The sequence below is a fragment of the Prionailurus viverrinus genome, chromosome B2, assembly GCF_022837055.1.
Source record: "Prionailurus viverrinus isolate Anna chromosome B2, UM_Priviv_1.0, whole genome shotgun sequence".
Taxonomy (NCBI): Eukaryota; Metazoa; Chordata; class Mammalia; order Carnivora; family Felidae; genus Prionailurus; species Prionailurus viverrinus.
In genome coordinates, this window is record NC_062565.1 from 31,231,249 (window position 1) to 31,251,310 (window position 20,062).

The following is a 20,062-nucleotide window of genomic DNA, read 5'->3' on the forward strand; positions in this document are numbered from 1 at the left end:
TTGGTAATGCAACCTTATTCACCTAACTGTACTTCCCAAATACCCTAGAAGGCTTCCAGTTGCCTGATGAGTAAAATATAAATTCCTGGTTTGTTTTTCATATTCTTCAGTATCTTCTCTAACCCTCCTTTTCAAAATAGTACTCTAGAATGCTTCTCATGAGCCTACATCTCATAATTGCCTACTTCTCCTAGAGTGTGGTGTGGCAGTTTTGAATCCCTTTGCCTTTTTTTGGACTCTTCCTACCTCACTCAGTGTAGCAACATCTTATCCATCTTTTGAGACATATATACCGCCGTTCCTTTCTCCATGAAGCTTTTATCCCCTTAATCTTCTCATTCCAACAGGTTGCTAACTTGTATTATACTATCCATCTAAACTACATTTCGACACTCAGATTTTACTTTTAAAAAATTGTCATGTATACATATATTGTATCACTGTATGTGTTAAACCCTACTTGATTGCAAAGGAGCTTGGCTTATATTTTTATGTGCCCATTACTGCTGGAAGAGTGCTCATGAACATTCAGCCTACCATCAGGAGCATTGATTGGTTAGTCTATCACTAAGTTAATGTAGTAGTTGTCAAAGGAGATTATACATTTCTTTAATCAAAATGTTTTGGGGTGCCTGGCTGGCTCAGTCGGTTGGGCGTCCGACTTCGGCTCAGGTCATGATCTCACAGTCCGTGAGTTCGAGTCCCGCGTCGGGCTTTGTGCTGACAGCTCAGAGCCTGGAGCCCGTTTCACATTCTGTGTCTCCCTCTCTCTCTGTCCCTCCCCTGTTCATGCTCTGTCTCTCTCTGTCTCAAAAATAAATAAATGTTAATAAAAAAAAATTAAAAAAAAAAATTAAAAAAATGTTTTATGAGAAGCCCTGGTTGGTTGATTGGTTAGGCTGAATTAATGTAATAGTTGTCAAGGAAAATTATACATTTCTTTAGTCAAAATGTTTATTTCAGAAAGTATCCAGTCTTTCTTGATTAAGTCATAATTATCAACTTAGAAAACAAACAATTGGAAGCTGAGATTTGTGGCTGAGAGGACTAAAAATGGTGAAAGAACTACAGTAGACACTCTGTGGATGTATAAATTAAAGGGATTCTGTAATTATGATCCATTTAGGCAATAACTGGGTTATGACTTGTATTTGGAGGATGGGAATCATAATAGTCAGTTGACTTTGCCCCTTGCTGAACCTTCTGTTTTTTTACCCTTGACTTCTAATTCTTTCTTTCCTTTAACTTTGTGCTTTCCTTCATCACTTTTCTTCATAGTATCATTTTCTCCTGTATCTTTCTTCTTCCTTGCATCTCCTTTGTCTTTGTCCTGCTTTCCTTTATTCTCAGAACTCTCTTTTTTTACTTGGGACCCTTGTGCTTGTGGCATTCTAGACTCACTCTTCTTTACTTGGGACTCCTGTCTTTGTGGTATTCTGGTGTCACTCTTATCTATTTGGGAGCCCTGTGTTTGTGGTATTTCAGACTCACTCTTCTCTACTTGAGACCCCTGTCCTTCTTGTGTTCTTAACTCACTCTGCTTTATTTGAAACCCCTGTCCCTGTGGTATCCCAGTGTCATTCATCTTTACTTGGGCTTCCTGTTCTTGTGGTATTCTGGATTCACTTCTCTTTACTTGGGCTTCTTCTCCTATTGGTATTCCTATGTCACGCCCCTTTATTTGGTCTTCTTCTCCCAGCATCCTATTGTCACTTTCCTTTTTCTCAACCTCCATACCTATCTCACCGTCCTCCAACTCAATGCCTTTTGCTTTGCTTTTTGACTCTGTTTTGTGCGTTAAGGTCAAGGATTCATCAGAATCTGTAAATAAGATTTTCTTCTTTAATGTTTTCTTGTTTTCTTCTTGGATGTTCTCAGTCTTTGTAGTGCCTTCATTTTTTAGAATCTGGGCCTTGAAATCTGATTTTTTTGCAACTTGTGCATCCGTGTAACCTGGAAATATAACTGAGCACACAACAAAATTGCACATTTCAGATATCAGGTACTTTCTCTTTATTCCTACTTTCCCCCTGATATTCGTTTCTTTATTTTTTGTCTTAAAGATGACAAACCGCAGATAACTTGAGATTTCCTGAAAGGAGAAAATGGTGGAACTCTGCACTTAAAATTGTGTAAGTATTGGTAATATGCCAGACTCTCTTCAATAAACTGGAATATTAATCAAAGAAGAGCTAAAATGTACTATAAATGAACTGGCTGGCATTTGTTCAGTATATTATGGCTAATGATTAATGCTTAATAGCTAGAGGAGAATGTATTCTGAAAAGAAATGGAATTTATTTGTAGAAAAAAGTTTGGAAATAAGCAATAATTGCTTCTTAAAATAGAAAAAACCCTCTAAATATGCGTTGCATATTGAGTATAAGGATATCTCATTATTCAAAAGTAATAATAGTACTAGCTGATAATTATTGGGTGCTCACCGTACATCAGGCACTCAGTGTTCTGAGCATTTTATATGAACTATTAACTCATTTAATCCTCACAACAACCATATAGGGCATTTTATTATCCCCATTTTACAGATGAAGAAACTTGAGGTACAAAAAGCTTAAATGAATGTGAATATGGTCATAGAGTTAGTAAGTGGTGGAGCTGGGATTTGAGCCTGAAGAGTCAGACTCCAGAGTTCAGTCTTAACCGATACTTTAGACTGCTTCTTATGATACCTGCAAACTCACGAGTTTCTGGTTCCTTTTTCCAAGTATAGGTAAGTTAGCTCTGCTGTTTCTCAATTTCTGTGAGATCTAATAAACTTGAATTTGTTAGCTTCTGCTTTTTTTTTTCTTCTTTTTTTTAGTGATTTGGTTCCCCGGATTAAGAAAAAAAAATTATCTATGCTACTAAGAAGAATTCTGTGGGTTCTTGCTGTGAAGCAATGGGATGCCTTGCCTTAAGAAAACCTATTTAAATATTTAATGTAGTAGAAAGGATACTGAATTTAAAAGCTGAATCAGAACACTTGGGTTTAGTATTCTTGCCAGCTAGGTTTATTTGGGCTACTCCCTAACGTAATCAGTTACTCCCTAAAGACTTACTGCTCTGCCCACTTTGTAGAGTAATTTAAAGATTCTAGACAAATGTTTAAGGAGCATGGCTTTTACAGACAGACTGCTTCAAATCCTGGCTTCATACCTAACTAACTTGGGCAAACTTTACTTTCTTATCTGCAAAAGGGAGCAATAGAAGTAGCTACTTCACCGAAGTGTTATGAGGATTAAATAATATTATCTAAGTAAAGCACTCAGTACAGTGCATGGAACATGGTGAGTAGTGCAGTAAGTATTGGCTATTACTACTACCAAATGAGATAATACAGGCAAAAACTCTCTCTGATCTATCAAGATAAGGCATTCTTAGTTCCAACCAAATACTTTAGTGGAATGGTAAATTGCATTACCGGAAGATTTCTTACTTAAAAATTGTCTTTTTTTTTTTTTAACAGAGAAAGCCTTTTGGTATGTTTAGGGTTTGATGTCTGAAATACTGATCCACACACAACTGAATAACAAGTTGTAAAAAGTGAGACATTCCTACATTAGGTAATAAGGTAACTAGAAATCAGACGGGATGCTGCAGTTTAGTGCTTTCTGTTTGATATTTTCAACTTCTGGCACCAAAATAAAAACAGTAAGAATCTTGCAATAATGCTTTCTGAAACTTTTGTGTATTTTTTCCTCCCTAGTGCTTATTTAATAAGCTATGGGTACCGACATTTTATTCTAGACAAACTCATTTCCAATTTACTAATGAAAATCAGTGGTAATATATGCTAAGCATTTTTGTACTGAGAAAGAGTTCAAAATATTCTGATACCTGACAGTACCACCAGTGGCTACTTATTTTTGAGGGGAGGGGGGTGTGGTGTGTGGTGTGGAGAAGAGTATGTGTTTCCACTGATGCTTCCAACCTGACAAATTCTGTGGAATGTACTCCTAAACAAGCTGGGTTTTTTCAAATATGGGAATATTTTTAGTTTTATACCATCTCTTGGGAGTATTTGTTTCACGTTTCGTACTGTGTATATTACTGCAGGACTCATTTTAAGCAAACTTTATCTCCTAAATTGTTTGGATTTTGTTAATCAAAGGTAAATATTCTAGGGCTTGATGAAACAATCAATGTCTATTCTAGCTACACTTTTCCTAATTTTACAGAATTTTAAAGAATTTTATTCTTTTTCCCACTAAACTGAAAAGTACTTCTAGTCATTTCTAATAGTATCTTCATATCCTTGGTTTAGTGTTTTTGCTGTATATTTTCCATCTTGAACTTAATAGCATTGCAGAAGTAAGCCACAAATCATTAGTCCACCAAATTCTAAGTTCTTCTCTCCCTTCTTTTAAATTTTTAGATAGTGCATACATCTTTTTTTCCTTTTGGATCTCATAATCTCCATAGTATAAATATTTGTAAGTCCTGGCTCAAAGTCCATTTACTGCAGATAGTAACCTGTACAGCAAAATTCTAATTTTAAGGGAAAGATTTAATCAAGACCTTGGAGGTCATTGTATTGTATTCAGGCTGCTTAAAGATTTTAAACTGGATTAATTTTTGTTAAAGCTGAAAGATGAATTAGCGATCATAGTAATAATTCTAATTATGCAATACTTAAAATAATGCAGCAACTAGACTATGGGCTTTATTAGGAAACTAATCCTATTGGGTTCTTTTAAAAAACTTTTATTTTAGGGGCGCCTGGGTGGCTCAGTCGGTTAAGCATCCAACTTCAGCTCAGGTCATGATCTCACAGTTTGTGGGTTCAAGCCCCGTGTGGGGTTCCATGCTGACAGCTCAGGGCCTGGAGCCTGCATCAGATTGTGTGTCTCCCTCTGTCTCTGCCCCTCCCCCACTCACACTCTGTCTTTCTCTCTCAAAAATAAACAAACATTAAATTTTTTTTTTTTTAATTTTTTTTTCAACGTTTTTATTTATTTTTGGGACAGAGAGAGACAGAGCATGAACGGGGGAGGGGCAGAGAGAGAGGGAGACACAGAATCGGAAACAGGCTCCAGGCTCCGAGTCATCAGCCCAGAGCCTGACGCGGGGCCGGAACTCACGGACTGCGAGATCGTGACCTGGCCGAAGTCGGTTATTATTTTTATTTAAACTCAAGATCAAAAGCTTCTGTACAACAAAGGAAACAACAAAACTAATCCTATTAGGTTCTTAATCCACTGGCTGTCAGGGAGCTGTCTAGACCATAAAGATCTGTTCAGCATTAAGGAGATGACTCATTATAGATCTCAGGCCATGAATTAGCATTAAAAAAAATCATATACTTAATTAGCTGATTGTGGAGGTGAGAAATAAAGAGACTTAACTTGAGAGGGTGGTGAAGTTTGATGCACTGTTCTGTCTTAAATCTTTTTTGAACAATGAATTAAGGCTTAATCACTTTTTGCTAAAAATATCAATTGAGAAGAATATGTTTGAAATATTGTCAACAAGAATATATCTTTTACAAGAAAGCATTTTAAAAGATTGAACTGATTTTTGTTCTGGCAATTAAAAAAAAAGCATATTCATTAAAAATGAATTCACCTCCAGGGAGGGACTTGGCCTATGATCCCTTCTCAAAGCCCTCTTTCGTTTTGTAAGGAAAACATACACTTATCACCTTCCCCATGTGGGGAGGGCATATGAAGGATGTAGATATGTCATGATTGCTTGAATGCATATTGTTTCTTGTACTATAAATCCAAAGAAAACAATTGTCCCTTTTAACTTCACCTCCTCCAACTCCCCACTGCCACTCACAAACCCATTCTCCTTCTAGTGTGAACTGAAAAAGAAGAAAGACTAAATATAAAGGCATATTTTGTGTTTGTCGGTATTTACAGTGTTTGAGATTCTTGGACTGTATCTTATTAAATTTAAGTTTTACTTGCTTCTTATGATTGTATATTTACAGAGTTTTAAGAATCATTATTCTGTTTCATATGATTGTCTTGAAGAGCTGAGGCATTACACAATCCTAATAAGAAATCTGAATTTAGAAGACAGTTAAAAGCCCAACATTGACTTAAATGGGGTGTCTTTTATTTTTAAATTATTCTTCTGTGTACATTTAATTATATAGCTTCACTAGTGGAAGTACCTTTATATTAACAAACATTTTATTTATAGATATGGTTTCAGGACTAATCACCAAAAAGGCATTTGTGGTTCAGTAAAGAAAGAAGGCAATGTGTTGGTGTGGGAAGAGTATGTACTTTGGAGATGGGAAGTCCTAGATTTAGATCCTGACACTGCTTCTTACCAACTCCTTAATCCTGGTCAAGTGTCTGAGCCAATTTACTGATCTGTAAAGTGGGGAATAACAATAGCTACCAGGCAGGCTATGGTAAAAATGAGATACTGTTTTTGAAAATGCCTAGCAGAGTATACAGTATATAGTAGGTGCTCAATGCCTACTATTCCTCAAAAGTAAAGTTACTTAGAAGCCAAGAAAAAATAAAGTTTTGTTCTTAACTACTTTTTCTATTAGTATGATTCAGTGAGCCTTCACTTATAACTAAAAAAGAGTTCTCAATTACCAGCAAAGAACTCAACAGAATTTAGGAACCAATCTTTCTTTCATTATATTTTGCTGGGAGTCAGAAAGGAGATTGTTTTTCAGAGCCTAGAAGATGGCCAGAGATTATGGCATCCTTTTCTATGAACTTCATCTCCTCTGCAGCAGTATCTCTAAAAGTAGTAATTTAAAATATTGGAAGATTCTCGAGGATGGGAACATTTAAAATAACCTTAGAAACACAAGTCTCTATTTTGGGAGTAGAAACAGCAAGTCCAAAAAATACCTATAAACAATGTAAAATTTCACAGTTGAGAATAAAGAACTTACCCATAGGAGTTAGTGCTAAAAAATAAAACACAAAAGATTAATCAATCAGTGTGAATTTTCTAACTCAAGGAAAACCCTACTTCCAAGAATACCCTATATAGGTGCATGCAGAAGCAGGACCTCCAGGCATTGTAAAATACCCTCTGTGTCACCCTCAGGAGTGCAAAGGCTCCATATCCTACTTCACAGAGTATTCATTGAATACTTAGGTAGGGAATATCTATTTTATCAAAATTCAAATGACTGCATTTTCTACTTTCATTGTTCTGTCACAAATCATTTTTTTTAAATTTATTTTTGAGACAGAGAGAGACAGAGCATGAACGGGGGAGGGGCAGAGAGAGAGGGAGACACAGAATCGGAAGCAGGCTCCAGGCTCTGAGCCATCAGCCCAGAGCCTGACGCGGGGCTCGAACTCACGGACCGCGAGATCGTGACCTGAGCTGAAGTCGGACGCTTAACCGACTGAGCCACCCAGGCGCCCCCACAAATCATTTTTTAACCCACTCTCTTTTAGATCAGTTTGAAAATAAATGTGTATTGTTGGTTATTTATCAAAATCACCATCTTGTCCTGACATTTATTCTTTATATGTCAATTTTAGGTGAATTTCTTTTTTTAGTAAAAATTATCCATTGCCAGATGATACCACAAAGAAAACAGATGCCTTGTGGTAAACTAGCTGGGAATATATGCTCCTAATAATCTTTGGTAGTAAATAATCAAGATACAATACAAGACCATTGTATTTTGTTCCAAAAGGGAGATAGAAAAGGGGAAATCAAAGTATGAGAAAATCACTTATTTAAAATATTGACTCTTCTAAGGTAAAAGAACTTGAAATACAAAACAATTGAGTAACAAAAACTCAAAGGTTCTGTACACAGAAATAGGTAAAGCAAAGAAATGACCCAAACTTACTGATTTTTCCAGAACTGTCCACTGAAAGAGACAAAGAAAAAAATATCAGTAGATATTGGGCTTTTCCTTCTTCACCAACCCCCAAGCTTCTGCACTGGATGGAATCTGTGTCGTAAACAATGAAGTTCCTTTTAATTAATAGGGAAACTCCATCCTCCCCCCCCTTCTTTTTTTTTTTTTTAATTTTTTTTCAATGTGTTTTATTTATTTTTGGGACAGAGAGAGACAGAGCATGAATGGGGGAGGGGCAGAGAGAGAGGGAGACACAGAATCGGAAACAGGCTCCAGGCTCTGAGCCATCAGCCCAGAGCCCGACGCGGAGCTCGAACTCACAGACCGCGAGATCGTGACCTGGCTGAAGTCGGATGCTTAACCGACTGCACCACCCAGGCGCCCCTCCTCCCCCTTCTTTTAGCCTATTGTAGTTTTAGAAAGATCTTGTGACTAGCTATTTTATTTAAAAATTTTTTATTAAAATATGTTTGGCATATAACATTGTACAAATTTAAAGTGTATAACATGTAAATTTGATGGATTTGTATATAGTAATATAACTGCCATTATAGCAATAATTAGAACCTCTGTCACATTACATAATGATCCTTTCTTGTGGTTAGAATCATTAAGATGTGGTCTCTTAGCAAGCTTGATGATTATCATACAATATTATTGTCTATGTTCACTATAATATACATTAGATTTCTAGGGCTTATTTACTATGTGTTGCAAGTTTGTACCTTTGAACAACACCTGTCCAACCCCGTCCTTCCCCCTCTCCCCGGCAATTCCCTGGTAACTGCCATTTTACTTTCTGTTATAAGTTTGGCTATGTTAGATTCCACATATAAATGATGCCATACAGTGCTTGTCTTCTGTCAGACTTATTTATTCAGCATAATATGCTCAAGGTCCATCTATGATGTTGCAAATGGAAAGATGTCCTTTCTCATGGTCAAATACTGTCGCAGTGTGTGTGTGTGTGTGTGTGTGTGTGTGTGTGTGTATCTCACATGTTCTTTATCCATTCATCCATTGGTGTGGGCAGTTAGATTGTTTCCATATCTTGGCTACTGTGAATAATGATGCAGTAAATATGAGAGTATATGTATTTATTGATATCTTGTTATCATTTCTTTTGGATATATGCCTAGAATATGTGCCAACTTTTTGATGAACCTTCATGTTGTTTTCCATAGTGGTTGAGCCAATTTACATTTCTGCTAACAGTATACAACGGTTCCCTTTTCTCTGTATCCTTGCCAAAACTTACCTCTTGTGTTCTTGATGAGAGCCATTCTGGCAGGTGTGACTTGATATCTCATTGTGGTTTTGATTGCATTTCTCTTGATGATTAGTGTTGCTGACCATTCTTTCATGTGTCTGTTGGCCACTTGGATGTCTTTGGAAAAATTTCTATTCAGTTCCTCTGCCAATTTTGCAATCAGATTCTTCTTTGTTATGGAGTTGTAAGAGTTCTTTATATATTTTAGATATTAACGCATTATCTAATATATGGTTTGCAAAAAGTTTTTCCCATTCCATGGGTGGTCTTTTCCTTTTTAAAATTTTTTCGGTTGATGTGTGGAAACCTTTAGGTTTGATGTAGTGCAACTTGTTGGTTTTTGTTTTTGTTGTTTGTGCTTCTGGTGTCATGTCTAGAAAAATCAATGCCAAGACCAACACTGAGGAGCTTCTTCCCTACAGTTTTTTCTAGGAGTTTTATGGTATCAGGGTCTGTGTTAAAATTAGTGGTCCATTTCAAGTTAATTTTTGTGAGTGGTGTAAGACAGGGGCTTAATTTAATTGTTCTTTATGTTTTTTTTAGTTTTTACTTTTCATCCAGTTACTTAATATACAGTGTTATATTAATTCCAGGTGTACAATATAGTGATTCAGCAATTCCATACATTACCAGAAAGTCATCCTGACAAATGCATTCCTTAATTCCCATCACCTGTTAATCTATCTTCCCACCAACCTCCCCTCTGGTAAGCATCAGTTTGTTCTCTGTAATGAAGTCTGTTTCTTGGTTTGTCTCTCTTTTCTTTTTTCCCTTTTGCACTTTTGTTTCTTAAATTCCACATATAAGTGAAATCATATGGTATTTAGCTTTCTCTGACTTATTCTGTTTAAGATTGTACTCTCCAGCTCCATCCGTTATTGTTGCAAATGGCAATATTTCATTCTTTTTTATGGTTGAATAACATTCCAATATATATATATCACTTTGTCTTTATCTAGGTATCTCTATCTCTGTCTATCATCTGTCTTTCTAGTCTCACTTCTTCTTTTACCCATTCATCAATTGATGGATACTTGGGTTACTTCCATAATTGGGCTATTGTAAATAATGCTGCTATACACATAGGGGTGCATATATCCAGTTGAATTAGTGTTTTTGTATTCTTTAGGTAAATACCCAGTAGCAAGATTGCTGGATCATAGAGTAGTTCTATTTTTAACTTTCTGAGTAACCTCCATATTGTTTTCCACAGTGGCTGTACCAGTTTGCCTTTCCACTAACAGTGCATGAGTGCTCCTTTTTCTCCACATCCTCATCAACATCTTTTGTTTCTTGTGTTGTTGATTTTAGCCATTCTGACAGGTGAGAGGTGATATCTCATTGTAGTTTTGATTTGCATTTCCCTGATGATGAGTGATGATGAAAATCTCTTCACGAATATGTTGACCATCTGGATGTCTTCTTTGGAAAAAATGTCTATTCATGTCTTCTGCCCATTTTTAATTGGAGTATTTGTTTTTTGATCCTTGAATTTTATAAGTTCTTTATATGTTTTTGACACTAACCCTTTATCAGATATATCATTTGTAAATATCTTCTCCCATTCTGTAGGTTGCCTTTTAGTTTTGTTGCTTGTTTCCTTTGCTGTGTAGCGGCTTTTTATTTTGATTTCGTTACAATAGTTTATATTTACTTTGGTTCCCTTGACTCAGAAGGTGTATCTAGAAAAATGTTGCTACAACTGATGTCAAAGAAGTTATTGCCTGTGTTCTCTTCTAGGATTTGTATGGTTTCGGGTCTCACATTTAGGAATTCGATCCAGTTTGAATTTATTTTGTGTATGGTATAAGAATGTGATCCAGGTTCATTCTTTTGCATGTAGCTGTCCAGTTTTTCCCAACACTTTCTGTTGAAGAGACGGTCTTTTTTTCCATTGGATGATCTTTTCTGCTTTTGTCAAAGATGATAATTGTGGGTTCATTTCTGGGTTTTCTGTTCTGTTCTATTGATCTATCTTTCTGTTTTTGTGCCAGTACCATACTATTTTGATGACTACAACTTTGTAATATAAGTTGAAGTCCAGAATTGTGAAACGAAGCCTCCAGCTTTGGTTCTTCAAGATTTCTTTGGCTATTCAGTGTCTTGTGTGGTTCTGTACAGTTTTTAGGACTGTTTATTCTAGCCCTGTGAAAAATGCTGTTGGTATTTTGATGGAGGTTGCATTAAATGTATAGATTGCTTTGAGAAGTATAGATAGTTTAACAATGTTTACTCTTCTAATTCATGAGCATGGAATGTCTTTCCATTTGTTTTATCTTCAATTTCTTTCATCAGTGTTTTATTGTTTTCAGAATAGAGGTCTTTCACCTCTTTGGTTAGATGTATTCCTAGGTATCTTATTATTTTGGGTGCAATTGTAAATGGGATTGCCCTCTTAATTTCTCTTTCTGCTTCTTCATTATCCCAGTCTAGAGAAATGCAACACATTTCTGTACATTGATTTTGTATCCTGTGATGTTACTTAATTCATTTTTCAGTTAGTAGTTTTTTTTAGTGGAATATTTAGGGTTTTCTATATATCGTATCATGTCATCTGAAAATAGTGAAAGTGTTACTTCTTCCTTACCAATTTGGATGTCTTTTATTTCTTTGTATTGTCTGATTGCTGTGGCTAGGACTTCCAGTAGTGTGTTGAATGAAAGTAGTGAGAGTGGACATCCTTATTTTGTTCCTGACCTTAGGGGAAAAGCTCTCAGTTTTTCCCCATTGAGGATGATGTTAGCTGTGGGTTTTTCATATATGCCCTTTATTATGTTGAGGTATATTTCCTCTAAACTTACCTTGTTGAGGTTTGTTTTATCGTGAATGGATGTACTTTGTCAAATGCTCTTTCTGTGTCTATTGAAATGGTCATATGGTTCTTACGCTTTCTCTTATTGATGTGATGTATCACACTGATTTATTTGCAAATATTGGACCACCCTTGCAGCCCAGGAATAAATCCCACTTGGTCATGGTGAGTGATTTTATTAATGGATTTGGATTTTATTAATGGATTTGGATTTGGTTTGCTAGTATTTTGTTGAGGAATTTTGCATCTATGCTTATCAGAGATATTGGTCTGTAGTTCTCTTTTTTTCATGGTGTCCTTAACTGGTTTTGGTAATGCTGGCCTCATTGAATGAATTTGGAATTTTTCCTTCCTTTTCTGTTTTTTTGGAATATTTTGAGAAGAATATATATCTTCTTTAAATGTTTAGTAGCATTTGCCTGAGAAGCCATCTGGCCCTGGGCTTTCGTTTGTTGTTATTATTTTTTTTTAATTACTGATTCATTTTTGTTGCTGGATATTAGTCTGTTCAGATATTCTATTTCTTCTTTCAGTTTAGGTAGGTTATATGTTTCTAGGTATTTATATCCATTTCTTCTAGTTTGTCCAATTGTTGGCATATAGTTTGGCATATAGTTTTTCTTAATATTCTCTTATGATTATATTTCTGTGGTGTTGGTTATTTCTCCTCTCTTCTTTGTGATTTTATTTATTTGAGTCCTTTCTCTTTTTTGTTGATAAGTATGGCCAGAGGTTTATCAATCTTACTGATTTTATTTTCAAAGAACCAGCTCCTGGTTTCATTGATCTATTTTTTTTTTTTTTTTTTTTTAGTTTCTATGTCATTTATTTCTGTTGTAATCTTTATAATTTCCTTCCTTCTGCTGCTTTGGAGTTTTGTTCGATGTTTTTTTTTTCTTGCTGCTTTAGATGTAAGTTTACTTTGTTTATTTGAGATTTTTCTTGTTTCTTGAAGTAACTTCCTTCTTGTAACCACTTTTGCCAGATCCCAAAGGTTTTGGACAATTGTGTTTTCACTTTCATTTGTTTCCATGTACTTCTAAAATTTTCTTTTATTTTCTGGTGGACCCATTCATTGTGTAGTAGCATATTATTTGGCCTCTAGCTATTTGTGGTCTTTCAAGATTTTTCTTGTGGTTGACACGGAATCTGAAGTGGGCTCCAGGCTCTGAGCTGTCAGCCCAGAGCCTGACATGGGGCTCGAACTCACGAACCGTGAGATCATGACCTGAGCCTAAGTCGGACACTTAACCAACTGAGCCACTCAGGCATGCCATGAATGTATTTGTTAAATCTATCTGGTCCAGTGTGTCATTCAAAGCCCTGTTTCCTTGTTGATTTTCTGGTTACATAATCTGTCTTTGGATGTAAGTGGGGTGTTAAAATCTCCTACTATTATTGTTGTTCTGCATGTATTTATCTTGTTTTCCCAGCACCATTGTTAAAGAGACTATTCTTTTTCTATTGTTTTTGGCTCCTTGAGTATTAGTTGACTTTATATGTGGGGGTTTAATTCTGGCCTCTCTGTTCTGTTGGTTATGTGTCTACATTCATGTACAGTTTTTATTACTATTACTATTTATAATATAGTTTAAATTAAGGAAGTATGATACCTCCACTCCCCCTCTACCTTCCCCCCAGATTGCTTTGGCTATTCAGGTTTTTCTGTGGTTCCATACAAATTTTAGGACTGTTTTGTCTATTTCTTTAGTGCTGTTTGTATTTAAGTGGGTCTTACATTGAATCTATGTATGGCTTTGGGTAGTATGAGCATTTTAACAGTATTAATTCTTCCAATCCATGACATAGGATATTTTTTCATTTGTATCTGTTTGGATTTCTTTCAGCTAAATCCTGTAGTTTTCACTTCCTTGGTTAAATTTATTCCTAGGTATTTTATTGTTGTTTTTTTTTTTTTAATTTTTTTTTCAACGTTTATTTATTTTTTGGGGGACAGAGAGAGACAGAGCATGAACGGGGGAGGGGCAGAGAGAGAGGGAGACACAGAATTGGAAACAGGCTCCAGGCTCTGAGCCATCAGCCCAGAGCCCGACACGGGGCTCGAACTCACGGACCGCGAGATCGTGACCTGGCTGAAGTCGGACACTTAACCGACTGCGCCACCCAGGCGCCCCAGGTATTTTATTGTTTTTGATGTGTTGTGAATGGGATAGTTTTTTTTATTACTTTTAGATATTTCATTATTTGTGTGTAGAAATAATGCATGCTGATTTTATATCCTGCAGCTTTACTGAAATGGTTGATTAGTTCCAACAATTTTTGGCTTTAGTCTTTGGGATTTTCTATATATTAAATCATATCATCTGCAAATGGTGACAGTATTACTTGTTCCTTTGCAGTTTGGATGCCTTTATTTCTTTGGCCTAATTGATCTAGCCACAGCTTCTAGTACTATTATTGAATGAGAATGGTGAGAGTAGGCATCATTGTCTTGTTTCTGATCTTAGAGGAAAAGCTTCAAGTTTTTCACTGTTCAGTATAATCTTAGCTGTGGATTTGTCATATGTAGCCTTCATTATGTTGAGGTATATTCTTTGTATATCCAATTTGTGCAGTGTTTTTATCATGAAATGAAATTGTGTTTTGTCAAGTGCTTTTTCTGCATGTATTGAGATGATCATGTGATTTTTATCTTTCTATGAAAGTGATGTATTAAATTTATTGATTTATGTGTTTGGAATCTGACATGCATTCCACGTAAAATCTCACTTGGTCATGGTATATAATCATTTTAGTGTGTTCTTAAATTCAATTTGCTAATATTTTGTTTAGAATTTTTGCATGTATATTTATTAGGGATATTGATGATCTTTTCTTGTAGTAGTGTTACCTGGCTTTGTTATGAGGGTAATGCTGGTCTCATAGAATGGTCCAAAGTGTTCCTTCCTCTTCAAATTTTGGGAAGAGTTTGTGAGGGATTGGCATTGATTCTTTAAATATTTGGTAGAATTTACTGGTGAAATCATTTGGTCATGGTTTTCTGTATTGTGAGGTTTTTGATGCCTGATTCAGTCTCTGTACTTGTCATTAGTCTGTTCAGATTTTTTTTTTCTTCGTATTTCTTTCCGTGCTTCTAGGATTTTTTTTTCATTTTATTTAGATTATATAATTTGTTGGCATATAATTGTTCATTGTAGTCTCTTATGATCCTATATATTTCAATAGTATTCATTGTAATGTCTCCTGTTTAATTTTTAGTTTTATTTTTTTGAGTTTTCTTTTTTCTTAATCTAGCTAAAGGTTTGTCAAATTTTTTTTAATGTTTATTTATTTTTCAGAGAGAAAGACAGTGTGAGTGGGGAAGGGGCAGAGAGGGAGGGAGACACAGAATCTGAAGTGGGCTCCAGGCTCTGAGCTATCAGCACAGAGCCTGATGCAGGGCTTGAACTCTTGCGTGGTGAGATCATGACCTGAGCTGAAGTCAGATGCTTAACCGAATGAGCCACCTAGGTGCCCCTGGTTTGTCAATTTTTTTAACCTTTTCAAAAAAACATCTCTTAGTTTTGTTGGTGCTATGTTTTTCTGGTCTCTATTTCATTTATTTCCACTCTGATCTTTATTATTTTCTTCCTTCTGCTAAGTTTGGGCTTAATTAGTTCTTTTTCTAGTTTTTTGTGGTATAAAGTTAGTTTGTTTATTTGAGGTCTTTCTAATTTCTTAATATATGCATTTATTCTATAATTTTTTTCTCAGAACTGCTTTTGCCATATCCCATAAGTTTTGACATGTTTTCAGACAATTCTTTAAATTTCCCCTTTGACTTCTTCTTCAACCTGTTGGTAGTTCAGAAGTGAATTTAGTTTCCAGAGTTGTAGATTTTACAGCTTTCCTTTTATTGTTGATTTTTGGTTTCATACCATTTATATCAGAAAACATTGTTGGTGGCACAAAAACAGACACACAGACCAATGGAATAGAATAGAAACCCCAGAACTAGACCCACAAACGTATGGCCAACTCATCTTTGACAAAGCAGGAAAGAACATCCAATGGAAAAAAGACAGCCTCTTTAACAAATGGTGCTGGGAGAACTGGACAGCAACATGCAGAAGGTTGAAACTAGACCACTTTCTCACACCATTCACAAAAATAAACTCAAAATGGATAAAGGACCTAAATGTGAGACAGGAAACCATCAAAACCTTAGAGGAGAAAGCAGGAAAAGACCTCTCTGACCTCAGCCGTAGCAATCTCTTACTCGACACATCCCCAAAGGCAAGGGAATTAAAAGCAAAAGTGAATTACTGGGACCTTATGAAGATAAAAAGCTTCTGCACAGCAAAGGAAACAACCAACAAAACTAAAAGGCAACCAACGGAATGGGAAAAGATATTCACAAATGACATATCGGACAAAGGGCTAGTATCCAAAATCTATAAAGAGCTCACCAAACTCCACACCCGAAAAACAAATAACCCAGTGAAGAAATGGGCAGAAAACATGAATAGACACTTCTCTAAAGAAGACATCCAGATGGCCAACAGGCACATGAAAAGATGTTCAGCGTCGCTCCTTATCAGGGAAATACAAATCAAAACCACACTCAGGTATCACCTCACGCGAGTCAGAGTGGCCAAAATGAACAAATCAGGAGACTATAGATGCTGGAGAGGATGTGGAGAAACGGGAACCCTCTTGCACTGTTGGTGGGAATGCAAATTGGTGCAGCCGCTCTGGAAAGCAGTGTGGAGGTTCCTCAGAAAATTAAAAATAGACCTACCCTATTACCCAGCAGTAGCACTGCTAGGAATTTATCCAAGGGATACAGGAGTACTGATGCATAGGGCCACTTGTACCCCAATGTTCATAGCAGCACTCTCAACAATAGCCAAATTATGGAAAGAGCCTAAATGTCCATCAACTGATGAATGGATAAAGAAATTGTGGTTTATATACACAATGGAGTACTACGTGGCAATGAGAAAAAATGAAATATGGTCTTTTGTAGCAACGTGGATGGAACTGGAGAGTGTGATGCTAAGTGAAATAAGCCATACAGAGAAAGACAGATACCATATGGTTTCACTCTTATGTGGATCCTGAGAAACTTAACAGGAACCCATGGGGGAGGGGAAGGAAAAAAAAAAAGAGGTTAGAGTGGGAGAGAGCCAAAGCATAAGAGACTGTTAAAAACTGAGAACAAACTGAGGGTTGATGGGGGGTGGGAGGGAGGGGAGGGCAGGTGATGGGTATTGAGGAGGGCACCTTTTGGGATGAGCACTGGGTGTTGTATGGAAACCAATTTGTCAATAAATTTCATATATATATAAAAAAAGAAAACATTGTTGGTTATTATTTCAGTCTTCCAAAATTTGCCAAGATTTATTTTGTGAGAATGTTCCATGAGCAGTTGTGAAGACTGTGTATTCTGCTTTTGTTGGATAGAATATTCTATATATTTTTTCTAAATCTGTTTAATCTAAAGTAGGGTTCAATTTCAGTGTTTTCTTGTTGATTTCTTTTTTGCATGATCTATCCATTGCTGACAGTGGGGTATTGAAATACCCTACTTTTGTGGTATTGTTGTCTATTTTTCCCTTCAGATCTCCTAGTATTTGCTTAACATATTTAGGCACTTAAGTGTTGGCAGTGTATATATTTAAGATTGTTATATTTTCTTGATGTATTGACCCCTTTGTCATTATATAATGACTTTATTTGTCTTTGTTACTGTTTTGGGCTTAAAGTCTCTTTTGTGTGATATAAACATAGCTATTTCCATTTTCTTTTGGTTACCATTTGCATGGAATATCTCTTTGCAACTCTTCAATTTGAGCCTATGTGTGTCTTTAGAGCAGAAATGAGTCTCCTGTGGGCAACATATGGTTGGGTTTAGTTTTTGTATCTATTTAGCCACTTTATGCCTTTTGATTGGTGAATTTGATCCATTTACATTTAGAGCAATTATTGACATGTAAGGACTTACTGCCATCTTATTGTTTTTTGTTTGTTTGTTTTTTTGTTTTTGTATCTCCATTGCTTTTTTCCATCTGTTTCTGCTTACTTTTGTAAATTGGTGATTTACAATGGTGACATGCTCAATCTCCCCTTTTTTATTTTTTGTAAATCTCTAGACTTTTGCTTTGTGGTTACCATGAGGCTTACATAAAGCATCTCATAGATACAATAATCCACTTTATACTAATGACAACTTATTTTCATTTGCCTATAAAGGCTTTATTCTGTTCTGTTATATTTTTGATGTCACAATTTAGCTCTTTCTACTAATAAATTCATTAACAAATTGAAGTAGCTTAGTTATTTTTAATACATTTTTCCTTTAACCTTTACGTTATAGTTAAGTGCTTAACACACCATTCTAATATAGCATTACCATCTTTTAATTCTGTTTATTTCTCACCTTTCCCAGGGTGTTGTGTACTTTCATATGTTTTTATGTTGCTGTTTAGTGTCTTTTCACTTCAGATGAAGGACTCCTTTCAGTATTTCTTGCAAGGCAGATCTAGTGCTGGGAAGTCCTTAAGCTTTTGTTTTTCTGGAAGAGCCTTTATTTCGCCATCATGTCTGAAAAATAACTTTGCCAGGTAAAATGGCTGGCAATTTTTAACTTTCAATATTTTGAATAGATCATTTCATTCTATCCTGGCCTATAGAGTTTCTGCCAAGAAATCTGCTGATAGCCTAATGGGGGTTACTTTTTTTCCACTCTCTGCCTGACTTTAAGATTCTTTTTTTTATCATTGATTTTGACAGTTCCACTGTCATGTGTCTTGGAGGTCTTTTTGCTTTGAGGTAATAGGGTGTTCTGTTAGCTTTGTGGACTTGTATGTCCAGTTCCTTCTCAAGGTTTGGAAGTTCTCAGCTAATATTTCTTTAAATAAACTGTATTTCCTTCTCCTTCTCTTCTCCTTTATTTTCTTGTAACTAAAATATTTCTCTATTCCTGTTCTCTAAGTCATCTATTCCTTCTTCCATCTGGTCTGCCCTGTTACTTAAGCTCTATTGCATCTTCATTTCACTTATGAATTCTTCAGCTTCAGAATTTGTTTTTTAAAAACAATTTCAATTCCTTAGGTAAAGAATTCATTCTCTTCAATAATTTTATTTATGAATTTAGTGAATTGCCTTTCTGAGTTTTCTTGTAACTCATTGAATTTCATCATAACAGCTATTTTGAATTCTTTTATCAGCTAAAACACAATATTCCATGCCTTATAGTTTGTTTGCTAGAGAATTATCATTTTTTAAAATGATACTTATTTCCTTGATTTTTCATAGTATTTGACAATATGTGTTTTTGTGTTCACATTTGAAGTAGCAGACACCTTCTTTAGTTACGAATTTATGGTAACTTTGTTTCTTGCAATTCAGGGGTCAGGCAATTAGAAAATCTTTCTTTTGTATTCCAGAAGGTGGTGTTTCTCCTCAGGGCTGCACTTGGCAGCACATACAAAGAACTGTCAACAGAGTGGGAGCAGCTGTGATTAGCACCTGGGGCCTCATGGGGAAGGTGGGTGGGTGGGAATGGACAGGGATAGATACTTTGGAGGGTGCCTGCTGCTAGCCCAGTAGGGGGATCCTTAGTGAGGCAAGGCACTACCAGCAGTCCACGGGCAGACCTCCTGCTTAAATCTAAAAGCAGAGAGCAGGAAATGCATTCTTTCAAGTGCTCTGTGATATTTCCCCAGTCATAGAGGTCCTTCCTCTAGGTGCAGCCCACACAACTGGAGTAGCCAGATGGTCAATCACTACTTTTGCTTTCCATCTCCTGTGCAGAATTTGCTTCTGATACTACTGAAAGCCCAGTGCCTTGCAGACACCCTAGGGAGTGGGGCCAGTTTGGTGATTTCCTCCATTTCCCATGCCTTGTCTCTATCCCACTATGATGGTGTGCTAGATTCCCTGGTGAGGTAAAATTGACCTCAAAAAATTCCCTATTGGCTGTGGGTATGTGCCCTGTTTTGTATTCTCCTGGTTCCCTTATTCTTGATTGTGGGGAGTGACGGTGGGGCAGGCTCATGGACTCTTTTGGATCCACTGTCCCCACTGAGGTCCTATCTGCCCACTTTTGGAGGTACAGATGGGTAGAAACTCCTGGATATTGTTATACTGTCCAGAGGAAGTTCAGGTTCATTGTGGATGTCTAATTAGTTGTAAATCTAAGGGGAAGGGAAAAAGGAATAACTGACCTGATGCA

The 20,062-nt window shown here is 36.2% G+C and overlaps 1 protein-coding gene across 1 annotated transcript in view; it reads right to left on the minus strand.

The window, feature by feature from the left end:
• Window positions 1-981: 981 nt before the first annotated feature.
• The window catches only part of TSBP1 (testis expressed basic protein 1), an 88,433-nt gene continuing 69,352 nt past the window's right edge, over window positions 982-20,062 (minus strand). The window contains exons 29-31 of the mRNA XM_047860350.1: window positions 7,790-7,810; window positions 6,869-6,883; window positions 982-1,965 (exon numbers count right to left, since the gene is read on the minus strand). Coding sequence (XP_047716306.1) covers window positions 1,175-1,965; window positions 6,869-6,883; window positions 7,790-7,810 — 827 coding nt within the window. The 3' untranslated portion in view covers window positions 982-1,174. The remainder of the gene's footprint in view (window positions 1,966-6,868; window positions 6,884-7,789; window positions 7,811-20,062) is intronic.